Raw genomic sequence first — 17,279 nt, 5'->3', positions numbered from 1 at the left:
GACGACGACCATGACCAGCGAAGACTATCCACGACCAGACTTTGTCCGCAACAAACTATCTTGGCAGTCTCTCAACGGCCCATGGAATTTCCTTTTCGACGACAATGATATCGGATTATCCGAAGGTTGGCACCTGGATAGCCTACCAGAGGAAGTCACTGTGAATGCCACACACACTAACAGTATCATGAACGCCGAAGCGCAAAGCATCACAGCCAAAATCACCGGAGGCACTCAAGAGTTATTCCAAGGAAATCAGTTTAGCGAATCAGAGGCAACCACACACAAAACGCGCGATATTCAAGTACCCTATGTTTTCCAATCTCCAGCCTCCGGAATTGGAGAGAAAGGCGTGCACGAAGTCCTGTGGTACGAGCGAGGGATCGAAGACTCACGTACGGAAGAGGACAAGAAAGCAGGTCATCGTGTGATCCTTAGATTTGGAGCGGTGGACTATGAAGCCAAGATCTGGGTTACCGGTAAGTTTTTTGGAGGTCACCGCGGTGGTCACGTTCCATTTGACATCGACATCACGGATGCGTTCGCGAATGGAGAGAAACAAAGACTTACCGTGAGGGTGTACGACTCGGCATACGACTTAGCACAGCCGAGAGGAAAACAGTACTGGGGTGCAAAGCCCGAAAGCATATTCTATACACCGAGTGGAGGAATATGGCAGAGTGTGTGGATCGAGACGGTACCACCTGTTCGTATCGGTGATGCGAGTAAGGGCACGGTGCTTAGAAGCAATGAGATCAAGAGGGGCAAGTTGCTTGCAAGTGTCAAGACTCTGGGAAGATTGGCGGGACACAAATACAGTGTGGAAATTGAGACTAGCCTCGGAGGTGTGATGGTTAGCAAAACGGAGAGGTTTGATTTGCCCCGAGATTCAGACAAAGTGTCTTTCGAAGCAGATATGCAGCTCTCAGAAGAGCAATTGTCCCAGATTCCCGCTAGCTTGACTGAAAATGCTCCATTGAAAGACGATACTTGCTGGCTTAACGGTGTAGCTCTATGGTCGCCAGAACACCCAACTCTCTACGACCTCGCCATCCGTCTTTACGACTCAAATTCTACACTCATCGACGAAGTCCATACCACGACTGGTATGCGCTCCCTGTCTTGGAACAACGACACCTTCCGCCTAAACGATCGTCCATACTTCCAAGCCCTCTTCCTCGATCAAGGTTACTGGCCCGACACTTTCATGACGCCTTCCTCCTCGGCACTCAAAACAGACATCGAGTTGTCGAAGAAAATGGGCTTCAACGGCTGCCGCAAGCACCAAAAGGTCGAAGATCCGTTGTTTCATTACTGGGCAGACCGCCTGGGCTTCCTCGTATGGGGCGAGATGGCAAACGCGTACATCTTCAGTGCAGAATACGTTGAACGCTTCGACCAAGAGTGGCGCGAAGCTGTAATGCGAGACATCAACCATCCCTGTGTGGTAGCTTGGACACCAGTCAACGAAAGCTGGGGCTATACTGATCTCAAGGGCAACCAACAACAAAGAGACCACATCAGAAGCTTGTATTACGCAACCAAAACCTTGGATCCTACAAGACCTGTTAACGATAATTGCGGATGGGAACATGTTCAGACTGATCTCACAACGTTTCATGATTACAACGATGGCGATGATTTGACAAAGACTTGCGCGAGTAAAACTGGTATTCTGGCGCCGAAAGCAGAACGCGGGATGTTTCTCCCTGCACTGCCAGGTGATGACGGGTCTTCGCATCGAGACGGCACGCCGATCATATGTACAGAATTCGGTGGTATCAACATCGCGCGATCGACTGTGGGAAAAGACGGCGAGAGACACTGGGGCTACACGACTGCGACCGATCCAAAGGATCTGCTCAAAAGGATCGAGAAGATGATGACGGGCATAGTGGACGGAGGACATATTGGTGGGTTCGTGTATACGCAGTTGACGGATATCGAGCAAGAGGTCAACGGCCTCTATACGACGGAGAGGAAGGAGAAGTTGGATACTGGAGAGGTGAGGCGAATTGTTGAGGGAGTCAAGGCGAAATATCTGCAGATGCATACGTAGCCCTTGCGGTTCATGAATCTTGGACGTAAGACCGAGGTGTATTTGATTACGTATCAGACACCCAAACGCAGTGGCTGACGCTTCATATATTTCTCATGTAATCGGGTTCTCAGAGTCATGTTCTCGACCCATCTGGTTTAACATCTCTCAAAGACCCGATAAAGCCCCCTGAGATTGGCGATTTCCACAACCCCTTTTAGCAAGCCCCTCGTAGCCACTAGTCTCGCCTTGCAAGCTGGGAAAATAGTGTGTTCCAACGCTCTCCTCACCTTCTTCCTGCGCAGAGCAATTTCCGGATCTTCTTCTATAATTCTTTCTTTGCTCGTGTCGTTACCATCCACCGGCAGAGAAGGCGCCAGCGGCAAACACTCTGGGACGTAAAACGAAGCAAGTTCGCAGAGCAAGGTATGAAAACAAGCTTTCTCGTTATCCCACGTCACATGTGGACCGAGACGCAGAAGAAACTGCGGTAATTTGGCCAGTGAAGGTGTGTAACCTTTCATCAGCAATGGAATAGAACATAGTTCGCCTTCCGCCGAGATTTCCATGCACAAGTACTCTACGAGCAGAGTAGCCTTCCCGATTAATAGTCGCTGAACGGTGTCAACGACCTCATCCCAATCCACATCATCTGCCGCGTCACCTGCGTTCTTTTTCTCTTGCTCCGCTGCGATCTTGAGTAGATCACGCAATGGTAGAGGTGGGTTGAAACGTATCGAACCAAAATTTGCGAAGTCGGTTAGGCCAACCTGGTAGAAGTACTCGTTGCATAGCATACCATAATCGATGAGGAAGAGTTTGACTCCGCCTTGTATCGCAGCCAAGCGCTTTTGCTCATCAACTATGCCGACAAATGTATGGGTTGAAATAATGTCAGTGAGGTCGCCGTGCATAGCGTCTCGCACTTCAGCACGTAATTCCTTCACGGACGTTAGGCGACAGATCATCGGCTCTTTCTCAGAACACTCGTATTCCATCTCGTCTTCGTCGTTTTCGGCCTCGTCTATGGTGCGTTGCGGTTGCAGCATGGATGTAATCTTGCGTGCTGATGAATCTGTGCGCACAAGATTGTTCTCGTACGGTTTCTTCGTCGCTGTCTTCGGAACTCTCGATCCGCTGCGGTCTGATATATCGCCTGTCGCTGGTGTCGCTGGCATAGCTGACATTGACTGCTTCATGGGTGTTGCAAACGGGACTTTGGGATTCGACAGTAGCGACTGTGTCAAGAAAGTCCTGCTTGTATCCACTTTGCTCAGGCTATTGCGGATCTCGTCACATATAACAGCGATAATTTCGTCTTCATCTAAGAAGTGAACTTCGCGTTTCGTGGGATGTACATTGACATCAACCCGATGTGGCTCGATCTCAAGGCTCAAATACGCAAACGGATGCCCACCTTTCGGCAGGAATGTAGCGTATGTCTGCTCAACACTCTTCTTGATCACAGCCGACTCGACCGATCGATGGTTGATGAACAACAACAAGCTCGTCCGTTTGGCGCTATAGTTCGCATTGCTGATCCATCCCTCACACTTGAAGCCCCAACGATCGTCCTCTGCCTTAACAGTCACTAACTCGTTGGCTACCGCGCTGCCATGAATCTGTCGTATACGATCCTTCATACTAGCGGTCGCAGGAACGGAGATGCCACTTCCGGCATTATCGCCAACTTTTCGGCAGGAGAAAGACACACCCGCACAGTGCACCGCGTAGCGTCCAACAAGATCGAGAATCTTTGCGTACTCTTCGCTAGCCGAGCGGAACGCACGACGGCGTGAAGGAACATTGTAAAACAGGTCTTCGACCTATGCAAATCAGCGTTCCCAATTCTGAGGAGCGAGTCGTCTGACTAGCATACTGTGATCTGTGTTCCTGGTCGTCCAGCTTTCGCTTTCGGCTCCGCATTCTGACCAGGCTTCGGACTGGCAAGCTTACCGTCCGCATAGTGGGCTTCCCATGCGCAGCTCGATTCCTTCGTCTTCGTCGTGACTTTGAGATGTGCAATATGACTGATGCTCGCCAGCGCCTCTCCACGAAAGCCATAAGTGCCGATCGAGGTCAGATCCTCAAACGCCTTCAGCTTCGAGGTTGTGAATCGTTCACAGAGAATTGGTAGATCTGCTTTCTGCGGGGTCGTCAACAAGCAGTACATGGAAGCAAATTGTGAAGACACACATCAATCCCGTGCCCGTTGTCTGTGATCTGCAGGAGTTTGAGGCCGCCATCTTTCACCATAACTTCCAATGCAGTCGACCCTGCGTCAACAGCATTCTCGATCAGTTCTTTGAGCGCGTGTACAGGCGCGACGATAATCTCGCCTGCAGCGATCTTGTTGACTACATCCTGCGCAAGTGCTTTGATCCGACGTGGCGCCGGAAGTGGCAGTGCGTCATCGCCCTTTCGTTTCGTACCGCGAGGCGAGGGAGGCGACAGATCCATATTCTCTGCCATGACTTTGGTTTCAACCGAGCATCGGGGATGCAATGGCGATGATAAGTTGATATTAGCGTAGTTCGCAAGCGAAAGAGGAAAGGGCGATGACGAAGACGCGACGCGAACCGCGCGTGCACGTGCCCTTCACGTCTCGGCTAGACGTTCTCGCGTCCTCATGCACCGTTCGTTGATCTACTTGCCCAAAGCAAAGATTGTCTGTACAGGAGACATGACGATACTCTCTACGTTCCAACCTTGACTCGCACTAGAGAGCAATGCCTGAGGCCTATGTTATCATGCTTTCGCGCCATCAGGTACTCTTGTAAGAAAGCTGGATCACATCTGTGGAGGCGATAGAAACCCAAAATATGAACTGACTGGGTGGCTTCGGACAACGAGATTATTCCAGTGGATGTGTTTGTAAACTCTCAAGTAATGACTTTGTACTCAGATGACTTAAACTTGCATGAGAAGGGGCTCTTTGACTGTGCCGCCCAGGCGGAGACGCCTGTCAAGTGGCGAAAGACGATGGGCTGATCGCTCAATTAGGTTGCGAGGCTCTAGGCAACTCTGTCAGTAGACTCGATACTGTGGTCCCCCCCCCCAGAAGTATAAGTCATTCGCCCGTTGTGGGTGCCTTTCAGGACGCTCACGAATTGGTCAGAGCCCTTTTAATCAGCAACCCTGATGAGTTGAAGACTAATACGTAAAGTGGAGCATGGCTTATACTTCCGGGGGGTGGGGGTGGGGACCACAGCATAACTGCATCATCTCATGTTCTCGCCGTCCATTATCCCCCAACCTTTCATCACCCACAATGCCACAGAAGGGAGGCACATATTGCCCATCATCAGGTACACCTTTCTTCCCTGCTCTTTCATTGCCATTTTTTGAAAAATTTCTGATCCTGAATCCATAGAAACAAACAAAGCTTCACAGCCTAGATCCAAACCATATACTCGTATCTACGATAACCATGAGAAAGGTGATAGTTTCTTCTCAGCCTATTATTTGGCATGCCGTCAGCTCAACTAAGAGCATGCGAACTGGCGTTAACGCTTCGCCGTCAGAAATCTCCACAGAGCCCGACCAGCATGACAGCAAGACTGATCTTGAAGAGTGGACAGTTATAAATAGCCCTGAAGACGAACCGGCCACCGGTGAGAGCATCATGTCAAGTCACTTCGATCTTCAGCTCGGCTGGGGAAAATGGAAATTCAACGTGTTCAGCTGGGACCTGAACATCAAGAAGTGCTGAATCATAGGATTGCTAGCTTTCAACGCGCAGATTTGCAAACAGTACGCTAGAATTGTGGTAAAGAGTAAATTATGGTAAATCCAGGTCTCTCTGATAGCCAGAAAAATATATACCTTACACTGATTTTCTTCGGCCTCATCTCAAGTCATACACTTCCCTTCTATCAAAGTCACTGCGAAGGTTCCGAGCATGTTTATTGCATTATTATCATTGTAAAATTGCTTGGATTTTCTGACTCTCACCTTGTTTGTAACGATCCTCTATGGCAGGCCAACCCTCTCCACTGGACGATCTTGACCCGTTTTGTTACCTGATGGAAGAGGAATGGTGGATCCACCAACCGCGCCGCATGCAACTTCAAACCTTTGCAGCGAGTACCAATCAATCGTCTTTTGAGGCTTTCTCAGACAATCAACTGCATGTCCCAAAACCCAAAGACCACCCGCAGTTTGATTATAACCGAGAGCAGGCAAGCATCTTCGTCCCTATCTCGCATCACAACTTTGACGCATCCCTGTTGCCAAGGATCTTTCCTGCAGTCCATATATGTTAGGGTTCCTCCACAATCGGAGGGAGATGCGATAAAAATCACTTTGGTGGACAAAGGAAGGTAAGAAGAACAGTGCTTTCCAGAAAGGCTCCGTTGTAGGAATTGGCCAACAAGCAGCTAGACAACCACAAGCAAGAAGGCAGTGGGGATCGTTTCGAGTCTACGACTGTAGTAAAAGATGCAGGTCGATAGGCGTGAGTTGGGCCGATACGAAATGGTCCCCAAGTTACTTTTCTTTCAAATATGGGTTTGCCACGCCATTGCATCATTACAAGTAACCCCATTTCCTGCTAGTACTTTCCGAGACATGCCGTATAATACTGTTCGCATCTGTTGTGCATGTTTCATATTTTATGTTTGCCCCATTCTTTGAAGTCAAATAACTACTATAGACTAGGGCGTGGCGGTACAATGCCCTCTCCAAACACAATGAGCCTATTGTTCGGAAGAAACTTGGTATGTGCGTATACAACCTGTTTTCTCTCAATCTCTACCGGTGCTGAGAAGTTACGCTTTCGATTAGGGAAGAGGTGAGTAGCGTTTGGCACTGCGACTGTGACCCTTGCTTGCAGTTCTCGAGGCGGTCGAGCTAAAGAGTCGAGACCTTTGTGCGACTTCGAGAACTTCTTTGTGACTATTGGTGCTTCGCCGAGTGATCGTAAGTTAGCGGTGTATAACATGGCAACGCTTCCAGGAAGTGCTTTCGAGTCTTGGTGTATGTCCAAAGAAGGATTTTGTAATTGATTCGAAGCATCGGTTTTTTTTGACTTTGGAGTCTCTTGGAACTTCGCAACTAAGTGTGATTCGGGTGGCTCTACGACTTCTTTTCGCTTTGCACCTTCCTGTAGTTTTGTGGACCAAGACTTTTCCGACACGAACTGTGGCAGGAAGGGAGTGCGCGGCGGTAGTCCTAACAGTAGCATGTAATCTTGGACATCTGGAGCTGTAGTCGTTTCAAAGACCTTGGGAGTTGAGAGATATTCGGGAAATACAAGTGACTGTAGGAGTTGCCCAGGCTCTGTAGTTCCGCCCATCTCCTGTGACTGCAACGGCAACGAGGTTGACTCATGGATGGTATCATCCTTCTCAAAATCGATGGCTTCTGATTCTATCCTTGGAACCAAGGATGTAGGCCGAAGTGGAAGAGTAGGGGGAGGAGGAATGGTCTTGCTGGAGACCGTCTCGACACGAAAACCCTCTGGCAGGTTCTCCCACTCTGATGTCTTCAGAACAGAGAAAGAAAAACGACGGAAATGTCCCAAGGCAGTAACAGCCGGATCTGTAGACTTTTTGCAAGTCGTGATCTCGAGGCTACCCTCTTCATCAAATCGAATACCCTTCCGCAAGAGTGAATTACCAGCAACGTACACGCCTCCTCCCTGCTCTTGCCCTGCAGATCTCGTCGTAGTATAATGTGCTCGATGCTGTCGTCCATCCCAGTGCCTCTTGATACCGAAGTCTCTCATCAAAGTCCGCTCTACAACCTCCGACCTAGCACACAATGCCGCAAGTGATGCCTCAAAGTCGTCCCGTGCAATGACACCTAAGCTGCCGCCGTGCTGACAATTGTGTAGATGCCATATCATGTCTTTTTTGAACCACCATCTGCCTTTCTCGTCGTGGAATCGTTCAAGACAGATAGGGCAATTCGGGGGCTGGAGTAGATTCATGCATCTCATAAGGTGATGTAAACCATCAAGTTTGTCGCGATGATGAGTAAAGTCGTATTTGCAGAGGAGGCAGCTTGTAAGGGGCATTTTTACAGCAGACTGGATTGGGTGCGAAGTTTCCTCGCCGTCGATGTGAAGTATCTCGGAGATCGCTTCGCCATGTCCCCCGTCCGGTGAAAGGGACGATAGAGAGTGTCCAGGTCTCGAAACCAAACTCTCCATCGCGGGATATTGATAAGTTAGGCGTTTCTTCTTGCAAAGATCATCTCCGAACCTTGCCCAGCATTTCTGAAAGTGCGAGATACGGTCTTGGGCTGCAACATTAGTGCAAGAGAACTCGAGGTGGCAGATTGCGCACTTGCTTTGATGTGCCTCGATGATGTCGTTATCTGATACGATGGAAGGGGAGGCTGGGTCTAGCAGAGCGAGGTCTTGATCAGACGAAGACTCGTAGCAGACGTTCTCATCAAAATCTCGGTTTGAGGACATTCTGGGAGATGGAGGCGCGGTGGGTATTTCGTACTTTATCGTTGCGTGGCTCGACAAGGGCGTAGTTGTAGTTGAATGAAATAGTGTCTGAGTTCAACTTGGATTTGGTAGAGTACAGAGAAAAAGAATCGTATTGTCACAAAGTTAATAAAGTAACCAGTGTCGGAGGCAACAGGATTTCCAAGTTTCTCCCGCCAAGACAGCCTGTTCACTCTACATACTTCCATCTGCACCACACAATTTAACACTGTCCCGTAAGAAACATCATCACCTGATAGTCGGAGGAAATACTGAAGTGATTAACAACTGTGGTGCCCAAGAGAATATCAGTCAATTCGTCAACCACGACTCACTCACCCTGTACTACAACCAATTCTCTGTCAATGTTCCATGATCCATCGTCGCCCCCAATGGATAACAGTGAACTATCATTACCAAACCCCGAGTTTAGGCGCCTTTTTAGCTCTTGAAATCTTTTGACATGATCAATGTTTGTCCGTTTTTTGTCATCACGACCGTGGAAACGACGGTCTATGTTGACCGCGAGGCCGTCTTGAGACGTGTAGTGCTTATACAAACAGGTATGCTTTTCTAGTTGGGCCGTGCAGGTGCAGTTGTCCGTCGAGGGAGCCAATACCTGGTACTTTCCTTCTGTATTTGTTGGAGATTCATTTACTTCAACTATGGGAAAGAGAGCAGAATCCTGCCGAACACGTTCCTCGATAGTTTCATTATTTGGCAACAAGTCGTCAGGGCAGGTCCTCAACGCTTGTCGAGGGAGCGCTCCGATTATATTCGCAGGTAAGCCGCGCCAGTGCTTAGGCGTTACTGTTCCGGCACTTATAGCGAGGAGCGCCTCTTCGCATCTATCGCGCGTGGGATCATCTAGGTCGAGTGAAATGATGAGACGAATGACCAGATCCATTTTGGCTATATGTGTAGGCAAAGTAATGGATTCTGATGGGCGGCTTCCTTGTCAAGAGTGGTGGAAACTCGACTCTAGTTGAGGGAGGGAATTTGTGAACTGGTTAAAGAATGCAGAATCTATCCTATAACTGTGAGAAAACAATGTGTGGGGGAACCTTGTGATATGCCGCTTGGTCAATATACAAAACAACGACATGGAAGGGATGTCAATAGTAATCATTTGTTGATTACTTACGTCATTGGTTCTACGTTCAAGTCTATATCTTCACCGTCCCAGGGAACAAAGGGTGTATGGGAGACATATCGTAAAACTTGGAATTGTTCGTTATAGCAAAGCGACTTGAATGTCAGCCTGATGGAGAGTATTGCTCTGTTCTCGATTATTTTGTCAGATGATAAAACAATAAACAGCGAATTTCACGTCTATACAAAAGAGATACATCAGCTCGAAAGAAAGATACAAGACGTGTCTTAAATGGTATGTTTCTCCAGCTCTGAAGATGAATACAGATTATCGTGCATGATTGATGACATTCACTCGTCGTTCCTCTTTCCTCTCCATCCTCGAGAAGCAACTGCTTATGTTCCTCGCACATGTGACTCCACTCTTGTCACTGCAGTATCGATAGCAGTCCCAATTTTGGAAGCCCCCAAAGATAAAATTAGCTATTAGATATTAGTCAACATGTGTGAGGAGCGGAGGGCGCCCATATTCTTTACGGCTTGATGTTGACCCAGCACTATAATCAGCTGCATGCGGCAAATTCATGGGGACGAACCAAAGTATCGGCTGTGTTCAGGCCATCTTCGCTCGGGTTTGCCGTGTGTGTACGTTTTCCTAACAGCCATCAATCAATCATCTTGAATATTGAACTCGAAACTATTTAAAACCACACCAAACTTAAAAGATATAACAGTAAGGACTATTCAGTTGCATAGCTAATCATCATGGACAAACGGTTTCCCGACAAAGTCAATTGAGTATATCACGTAGAAATTTTGAGACTTGTCAATACATTCACCCGGTGCCTATTTGCTAATGGATTACGTTTTCAGCTTCTGACATACGATTGAAAGATATGGCGGTCCGGCTCCCCATTGCCTCGCACCGCAGAGGGGCTGAACTGCTTACTCGTCGGCTGACGTTGTGTCTGGTTTGCCTAATGTGGCTTAGAGATTGCCCGGGACCAATTACACCACTTCAACTGACCTGATGGCTTACTTCTCTTTTCGCAGCAGGGCGAGTAACATTTCAACTCCATATTTCGTGGCTGACATACGTGCCGTATGCTATGACCTTAGATTAATTATACTTTGGCTGTTTGACGCTGCACACTGTCTGCTGTATCGATATGCGTATATATAGCAATTGACATTTAGTCTTTTATAAGAACCGCACGCCATCATCCAGTTTCGTTAGTATTTTCATTTAGGCCATATTTCTCGCAATGCATCTTTCAACGCTGCAGTTTATGGGCTGGCTTGCCCTCAGTTCCGTCGTCGCATCCAGCGATCCAACCATGTCCACATGCAAAACTCTCTCCGTCGCTCTTCCAGATGAAGTCTTTTTCCCTGAGACCGATTCATACAACGCCTCCGTCTTGTCATACCCTTTCGTTCAACTTCGTCTCGAATCGACTTGCATTGTTCGGCCCAAGACTACGCACGATGTTGTCACTATTATCACGACCCTCAATGAAAGCAATCGCACCAGATTTGCTATCAAAGGCGGAGGTCATAACGCCAACGTGGGTTTCAACAACATTCGGGATGGGGTGACCATCGACATGCAAGGTTTGAAGACTGTAGAAGTTGCAAGAGGTAATGAAGTTGTAAGAGTTGGCGCGGGTGCATTGGGGCAAGATGTATATGATGTGGTGCAGAAGCACAATCTCACAATACTTGGGCCCAGGATCGGAATGGTTGGTGTAGCTGGTTTTACTACTGGAGGTAGGTACAACCTGATCCAACCTTATCTCTCTCATGAATGACTGCGAGATGCTGACCGGTCACTTCTCTAGGTGGGATTGGATTTCTCTCTCCCGAGAAAGGCTGGGCCTGCGACGCAGTGGTCAATTTTGAAGTCGTACTTGCCAGTGGTGAGATCGTTAATGCGAATGCAACTTCCAGAGTTGATTTGTACACGGCTCTCAAGGGTGGTCAGAGTAACTTCGGTACTGTCACGCGGTTCGACCTCAAGACATTCCCTCAAGGTCCAATTTGGGGAGGTAGAATTGCTTATGCTGCTAATGCCAGTGCTGGTCTGATATCGGCTTACACAAAATTCAAAGATCCGGAGAACTACGATCCGTACGCATCGGGATGGGTGACGATTGGATATAATCATACGGTGGCAAAGTTTGCGCCAGTGAGCATCTTATGGTATACCAAGCCACAGCTGAAGCCTGGCGCACTGGGAGGGATCATCAATGCCGGTTCGCATGTAACCAACGGAATGATCGAGGCGCCTATCAATGAGCATACAAGAAATGCATCACGGGGTGTAGCTGCTGCAGCAGCTAGGCGGTGAACCTATTCGCTCTGTACCTTTGCCTGTTCAGCTCACTAATGGCGTACAGTACCATATGGGCGACAACCACCTTTCATATCTCGCCTACGATTCTGCATCGGATTCATTCTTTCTGGGCAGACTTGATACCCGAGATCTGCGAGACACATGCAGAAGCTAACGTCGCGGCCGAATTGACATTTCAATCACTTCCTCCCTCACCTTCAAGCGACTCACATCCCAACAGTTTGGGTTTTGCGCACAACGAAACACCTGAGAAGAATATTGTTTTCGTGCAGGTTGTCTTCCTGTACAGTGATGGTGCAGCTACAGTAGGGCTTGAGAAGGCGTTGAAAGACCTCGTTGAGAGAATCAATGAGCTAGCGGACGATGAAGGTCTAGCGCACAAATTCAGGTATATGAACTTCGCAGCTTGGTTCCAGAATCCCCTGGGTGGGTATGGAAAAAAGCAAAAGAAGACCTTGAGGGAGGTCGCGCAAAAGTATGATCCTAAAGGTATGTTTCAGAAGCAGCTCGCAGGGGGGTTCAAGCTTTTCTAAAAGGGGGTTTTAAGCGAATTTCTTTAGACGAGGGAACAGACATCAATGCAGACATACTCTCGGGTGCTGAGTGGACGTAGGAAGAGCGTCATAATCCACAGTAATCATACTCCGGTTCCACTTTCTTCTCTCTGTCCATGAGCTAGAATGTCCGTCGCCAACAGGGACACAGCAACTGCAACTCTCGTAAGCAGAAACCCCGCCGAGATCTCCCGACCGAGCACCAACTCTTTGCGATGAGGTTTTTAACGATAGCAGTCATTGAATCGAAGAAGGAAGCTGCCCACTTTCCGTGCTTCCAGATCATCGCAGACTTCCCGTTGTTGAACGTGCGTGCCGGGGATCCGCGCAACGTGTAACCCCACTTCCTGTGTTGCCCATCACTAGCCTTGTGTACCGCGTTGGTGAATGTCTTTTCGGTCAAACCGGGCGTTCTGTGTGTGATGCTGTTCAAAGAGGGCCCACGGTAGTTGTGTTTCGCGTTGTTGTACTCGCCTAGGAAGCACCAGGTACAAACTCAAGATGACTCCCCGACTCGTAGTAGATCTGCTCTACCTTCACAAAGAATAAATTAGGGGGATGTACGTGAGCGCAAGACAACCATAAGCAGGGCTAGAGAGCTGGGTAGGCCCATACATTTTTTGAAATTCATCAACCTGTCGACATGCACAAAATTGCCAGTTGCTGGAGTGACATGTCGTTGATACGATAGGCTAGAATTTTGGAGGTAGCCCTGGACAAGACGGTGTAACGTGATGAGGAGGTCGTTGTTATCAGCATGTGATGAGAGCAAGGTTCAATTATTTTCGCGGTGAGATGACGGCCACAAGTGCCCGAATAGCGCCACGTGTTATTCGACGCTAAAGCCTAAAGCACAAAATTCCCCGAGGCACAGATCTCGGAGTTTTCGAACTTCCGATGTCACATTGTCGCCCTCTCCTTTCCGACCCCGATCCCCCTGTCACCAGCTTCGCGACACGTACCTTTGCTCTAGAAGCAGAAGATCTCATCCGTCATTTTTGTCACGGCCCCGGGTGCCTGGAAACCCAGAGAAATCAGAGCCTTCTTTGATGCGTTAACCATCCCTAGAAGTGCATACGTTAGCATATGGCCTGACCAATGCATGGAATTCGAAGATTCTTACCTGGTGGTCCACATAGCATGATTTTGGTGTCCGGTCCCGGCGAAGGTAGCCTTTCCTTCATGATGTCCGCTGTCACGAAGCCACTGCCGTAAGCCCATGTTGGCGGCGGGTTGTCCAGCATGTACCAGATCTTGAAGTTTTTCGGATACCTCCTGGCAAACGACTCAAGCTCTTTTCTTAGAAGGATATCATCCTCGGACCGATTGGCAAGGATCAGCGATACCTCCGTAGTATCTTTCTCGTCTTCGCAGATAGCACGGATAAGCTGGTACATGGGCGTGATGCCGGTCCCGCCCGCAATCATCCCAACGTGCTTGCACAACCCTTGCTTGTAGCCCATCGCGCCTTTGGGACCGCGGAAAAGCACCTCGTCGCCAACTTTGAGGTTGGCGAAGTATTTCCCTGTCAGGAGGCCATCGGGATAGATCTTTATCACCAATTCCAGGATGCCTGCGTCGAGGTTGTTCGAAGTTGGCGTATATGACCTGGACACAGACTTGCCATCGATGACGGCTTTGATAGCAACGTGCTGACCAATTGGAAGGCCTACGACGTCTATCGGGCGGGGAAGTTTGAAGACGTAGCGATTGACGTTGGGCGAGAGCTGGTCTATCCGAACGACTTTGAGGGTCTTGTATTCCTTGGGGTCAAGGAAACCCTTTGCGAGATGGGGATTTCCTGGTTTGACAGACTGACGTTGCTTCCGACGGGGAGGATACTTTCCAAAACCCGATTCGATATGTGTGAAGGTCGACAACTTCTTTCCAACAACCCCTGCAGCGATGGTAGATATGACACTAGCAATGGCGAAACCACCGGCAAACGAGCTATATCTGCTGGAAAATGAAGTTTCTAAAGACGGCCTGGAGACCTGGAGGATCGGCAGTTCAGAAAGAAGCTTTCGTGCTGACGGTGCGTATATCGATGCACCGTAAGCGGAAGCTACAAAAACGAGGGAGCCGACAATTGTTTTGATGGGTGCGGAAGAACGAGACACGTCTTTCACCGTCGAGCCTGCGGTTGGTGTAGTTTGCTGGACTAATCTGATAGTTTTGGACCGTTTGGCCTTGTCGCTGTTCACGCAGGTGCCGATCAGGAATGATGCCAGTATTTCGTCTGCATCTTCGGAGTGCCCAACATCTTCGTATGCCGATGTAGCGTCGGTTCCCGCTACCTCGATGAGTAGATCCGCGCCGCCGGGATGGTCTCTCACATATTTCGAGACGTCGTAGACTGTGTTTACATGTCAGGGTATGAACCTAGAATATACACAATGTCGATCTACCTTTCTCAGATATGATTACCCACAAGTCGTTCCGGGTCGAATGCGCCGCAACGTCGGTCGCAGTATAGGTAGGCAATTCTGACATTGTAGTGTTGTGGAAGAACAAATTCGAGATTAGAAGAGGAAGACCGGAATAACACACTTTGATGAACAAGATATTTCTGACACCGACGTTGTTATCTTATTCGTAAGCCTTCTAGAACCTCGGTGCCTCGGTCTTTACACACTGCATTTCAGAGCCTTCAAGATGATACCGGTCCGATCTTTTTTTCGAGTCTGAGCTATCCATGTACACAGCGGATACGTCCGTTCGCTATCTGTTAGACCCCTAGTAGGAAATTAGGGCCGGTATGCCTCGGCATGCTTCCGGACAGGGGCCAAGTCGCCAATCGGAGAACTGATACATGTGGGTACGGTGTAAAATCTATGCCCAGTATACCCTGCTGACATTCGGATTTACCAACGACGCATGAGGCTCATAATCCCTGACAGCCTCGGAAGAGCCTCGGAAGAGCGATAATGCGGAAGTTCATATACTACGACTATCAGTGAAGTTCCAACGATTTCGCCAGTTACTCTCTGACATCTATATCAACACAATGCTTTCACAATCATTTTATTTACTAGGCGAATCTTCAGCCTCTGCTCGAGTGATTGAAGTCGACCAGAATGCCCATTTGGATGATTTGAAAGATTTGGTCGCATCTCATTTTGCGATCGTCCAGGCAGAAGGTCAGTAATTGCAGCGAATTGACGTGTGTCTTCTCTTCCTGACTGACAATGTATCTAGGTATCGAATTCCAGAGTGAAGGCGAAGCCATTTCGGATGTCCCGGCCATTTTATCGTCGGCCGATCCCATCGCCATCACTATCGACGGCCACGCAGTCCGCACAATTCCTGGTCCCAAGGGTCTACCCTATGTAGGAAACTACTTCGAAGTATTTCCTGATCATCTGGGCAACCATCAACGCCTCTTCGAACGCTATGGGCCAGTCTTCAAGACAACCAATATGGGCCGTCCCTCTTACCACACCAATGATCCAGAAATTGCCGCTATTGCCTTCGCAGAGTCAGATTTCTTCACAAAGAAGATCACAGAGGACCATCCACTTTTCGCCATCAAGACACCCAGCGCTGGTGTTTTCTTGGGCGACACCGACACACCTGAATGGAGGTTGACGCATAAGTTTCTGCCCCCTGCTCTAGGACCCAAGGCAGTACGACACTACGCGCCCAAGATGCAAAAGACAGTTGAACAAGCCTTCTCTGTGTTTGACCAGCTGGACGAGCGTGGTGAATCTTGGAATGTTTACATATACATGCTGAAGCTGGGTTCTCAAGCTGTGGCTGAGTTGATGCTCGGTTTGGACATGAACCACTTCGCGTCAGTGGACGCACCCGTGCACGAAATTGTCCGTTTGATTGCGCAGTCGCTCTCGCTGAACAAACAAGTCAGTTCGTACGGTAGCTGGTACGCCAATCTGCCGTTTGGTCCACCCAAGCAGCTCCGAGACATCAAAGAACGCATGGAGAACATGATTGGAGAATCCATCGAACGAGCCAGTAGCGGTGGTGTCGAAGATTTGCCTCTACAAGATGCTGCAGAACGAGCGGCGAACATGGTCGGTATGTTGATTCTCCTCACCGTGGTTAGCATCGAAGAGCAAACACTAATACACAGACAGACTACGCAATCCGTGCGACTGACAACAAGGGTGACAAACTACCCAAGAGCAGTCTGAGGGAAGCTCTCGTCGTCGCCACAGGTGCCGGTTTCACAACAACGTCATCTCTACTCTCATGGCTCATTTACGGCCTTGTCACATACCCGGGCGTGCAAGAAAAGCTTCTGCAAGAGCTCGTTGACAACGATTTCAGCGACGATTTGCAGATCACCTCCGATTTCACTGATAAACTTGTGTACCTCGACCACTTCATCAAAGAAACCCAACGCCGACACAACCCTTCTTTCCAACCTGGCCGAACCGCCAAGGTTGACATGATTCTACCAGGTGGCTACAAGCTACCCAAGGACTCTGTCGTCATTCCCGCCCTGCACCACATCCACAACAACCCTGCGCTGTGGGACAACCCAGCGAAATTCAACCCCGATCGATGGGAAGTACCTGACAAGAACCGCCACAAGGCAGCGTATATACCATTCGCAGCTGGACCGCGTATGTGCATCGGGTTCAACTTCGCGTTGCAGGAAATCAAGATCTTCCTGCCGAAGTTGGTATGGAGGTACAAGTTTGTGAAGGATGGAGATGAGACGATCGAGTACGATCCTATGTTCCAGTTGATCAGGCCAAACAATCTGTATGTGAAATCGGAGAAGCGCGCGAAGTGGCCGCCCAGATCGGAGGACGAGTCGCTGTCGGAGAAGGTGTAGAG

General features: G+C 49.0%; 8 protein-coding genes across 8 annotated transcripts; 4 read left to right on the top strand and 4 right to left on the bottom strand.

The window, feature by feature from the left end:
- Positions 1-10: 10 nt before the first annotated feature.
- On the top strand, positions 11-2,059 carry P153DRAFT_375851 (glycoside hydrolase family 2 protein; the record flags this gene model as incomplete). Its single annotated transcript, XM_033669609.1, has 1 exon — positions 11-2,059. One exon carries the CDS (start codon positions 11-13, stop codon positions 2,057-2,059), a length of 2,049 nt encoding a protein of 682 aa, XP_033523747.1.
- A 137-nt stretch (positions 2,060-2,196) lies between these two features.
- On the bottom strand, positions 2,197-4,510 carry P153DRAFT_291061 (DNA mismatch repair protein MutL; the record flags this gene model as incomplete). Its single annotated transcript, XM_033663750.1, has 3 exons — positions 2,197-3,864; positions 3,918-4,184; positions 4,235-4,510. 3 exons carry the CDS (start codon positions 4,508-4,510, stop codon positions 2,197-2,199), a joined length of 2,211 nt encoding a protein of 736 aa, XP_033523746.1.
- A 591-nt stretch (positions 4,511-5,101) lies between these two features.
- P153DRAFT_366753 (uncharacterized protein) lies at positions 5,102-5,869 on the top strand. Its single transcript, XM_033668120.1, has 2 exons — positions 5,102-5,346; positions 5,412-5,869. The coding sequence occupies exon 2, from the start codon at positions 5,469-5,471 to the stop codon at positions 5,748-5,750; it is 282 nt and encodes a 93-aa protein (XP_033523745.1). The 5' UTR covers positions 5,102-5,346; positions 5,412-5,468; the 3' UTR covers positions 5,751-5,869.
- Positions 5,870-6,686: 817 nt separating this feature from the next.
- On the bottom strand, positions 6,687-8,459 carry P153DRAFT_356940 (uncharacterized protein; the record flags this gene model as incomplete). Its single annotated transcript, XM_033666690.1, has 1 exon — positions 6,687-8,459. One exon carries the CDS (start codon positions 8,457-8,459, stop codon positions 6,687-6,689), a length of 1,773 nt encoding a protein of 590 aa, XP_033523744.1.
- A 349-nt stretch (positions 8,460-8,808) lies between these two features.
- On the bottom strand, positions 8,809-9,384 carry P153DRAFT_356939 (uncharacterized protein; the record flags this gene model as incomplete). Its single annotated transcript, XM_033666689.1, has 1 exon — positions 8,809-9,384. One exon carries the CDS (start codon positions 9,382-9,384, stop codon positions 8,809-8,811), a length of 576 nt encoding a protein of 191 aa, XP_033523743.1.
- Positions 9,385-10,786: 1,402 nt separating this feature from the next.
- P153DRAFT_340125 (FAD-binding domain-containing protein) lies at positions 10,787-12,554 on the top strand. Its single transcript, XM_033665859.1, has 3 exons — positions 10,787-11,336; positions 11,408-11,912; positions 11,966-12,554. Exons 1-3 carry the CDS (start codon positions 10,835-10,837, stop codon positions 12,453-12,455), a joined length of 1,497 nt encoding a protein of 498 aa, XP_033523742.1. The 5' UTR covers positions 10,787-10,834; the 3' UTR covers positions 12,456-12,554.
- An 830-nt stretch (positions 12,555-13,384) lies between these two features.
- Positions 13,385-15,037, bottom strand: P153DRAFT_366751 (uncharacterized protein). The gene is made up of 3 exons (XM_033668119.1): positions 14,885-15,037; positions 13,600-14,832; positions 13,385-13,540 (listed from the first exon to the last, which is right to left on the bottom strand). Exons 1-3 carry the CDS (start codon positions 14,967-14,969, stop codon positions 13,446-13,448), a joined length of 1,413 nt encoding a protein of 470 aa, XP_033523741.1. The 5' UTR covers positions 14,970-15,037; the 3' UTR covers positions 13,385-13,445.
- Positions 15,038-15,483: 446 nt separating this feature from the next.
- Positions 15,484-17,277, top strand: P153DRAFT_385562 (putative cytochrome P450 monooxygenase; the record flags this gene model as incomplete). The annotated part of the gene is made up of 3 exons (XM_033670441.1): positions 15,484-15,616; positions 15,675-16,511; positions 16,571-17,277. 3 exons carry the CDS (start codon positions 15,484-15,486, stop codon positions 17,275-17,277), a joined length of 1,677 nt encoding a protein of 558 aa, XP_033523740.1.
- Positions 17,278-17,279: the final 2 nt, after the last annotated feature.

The sequence above is a fragment of the Dothidotthia symphoricarpi genome, assembly GCF_010015815.1.
Source record: "Dothidotthia symphoricarpi CBS 119687 unplaced genomic scaffold P153scaffold_10, whole genome shotgun sequence".
NCBI lineage: Eukaryota > Fungi > Ascomycota > Dothideomycetes > Pleosporales > Dothidotthiaceae > Dothidotthia > Dothidotthia symphoricarpi.
Note: the sequence above shows the minus strand (reverse complement) of the source record. Positions and strands in the feature narration are given on the sequence as shown.

What these genes read in the sequence shown, in the direction of transcription:
- P153DRAFT_366753 (XM_033668120.1), top strand. Translation starts at nt 5,469, where the DNA reads ATGAGAAAGGTGATAGTTTCTTCTCAGCCTATTATTTGGCATGCCGTC.
- P153DRAFT_340125 (XM_033665859.1), top strand. Translation starts at nt 10,835, where the DNA reads ATGCATCTTTCAACGCTGCAGTTTATGGGCTGGCTTGCCCTCAGTTCC. An exon ending in AGCTGGTTTTACTACTGGAG is followed by an intron (nt 11,337 to 11,407) that starts GTAGGTACAACC and finishes TCACTTCTCTAG; the next exon opens with GTGGGATTGGATTTCTCTCT. An exon ending in GCTGCTGCAGCAGCTAGGCG is followed by an intron (nt 11,913 to 11,965) that starts GTGAACCTATTC and finishes AATGGCGTACAG; the next exon opens with TACCATATGGGCGACAACCA.
- P153DRAFT_366751 (XM_033668119.1), bottom strand. Translation starts at nt 14,969, where the DNA reads ATGTCAGAATTGCCTACCTATACTGCGACCGACGTTGCGGCGCATTCG. An exon ending in GGTAATCATATCTGAGAAAG is followed by an intron (nt 14,833 to 14,884) that starts GTAGATCGACAT and finishes ATGTAAACACAG; the next exon opens with TCTACGACGTCTCGAAATAT. An exon ending in CATGCTATGTGGACCACCAG is followed by an intron (nt 13,541 to 13,599) that starts GTAAGAATCTTC and finishes ATGCACTTCTAG; the next exon opens with GGATGGTTAACGCATCAAAG.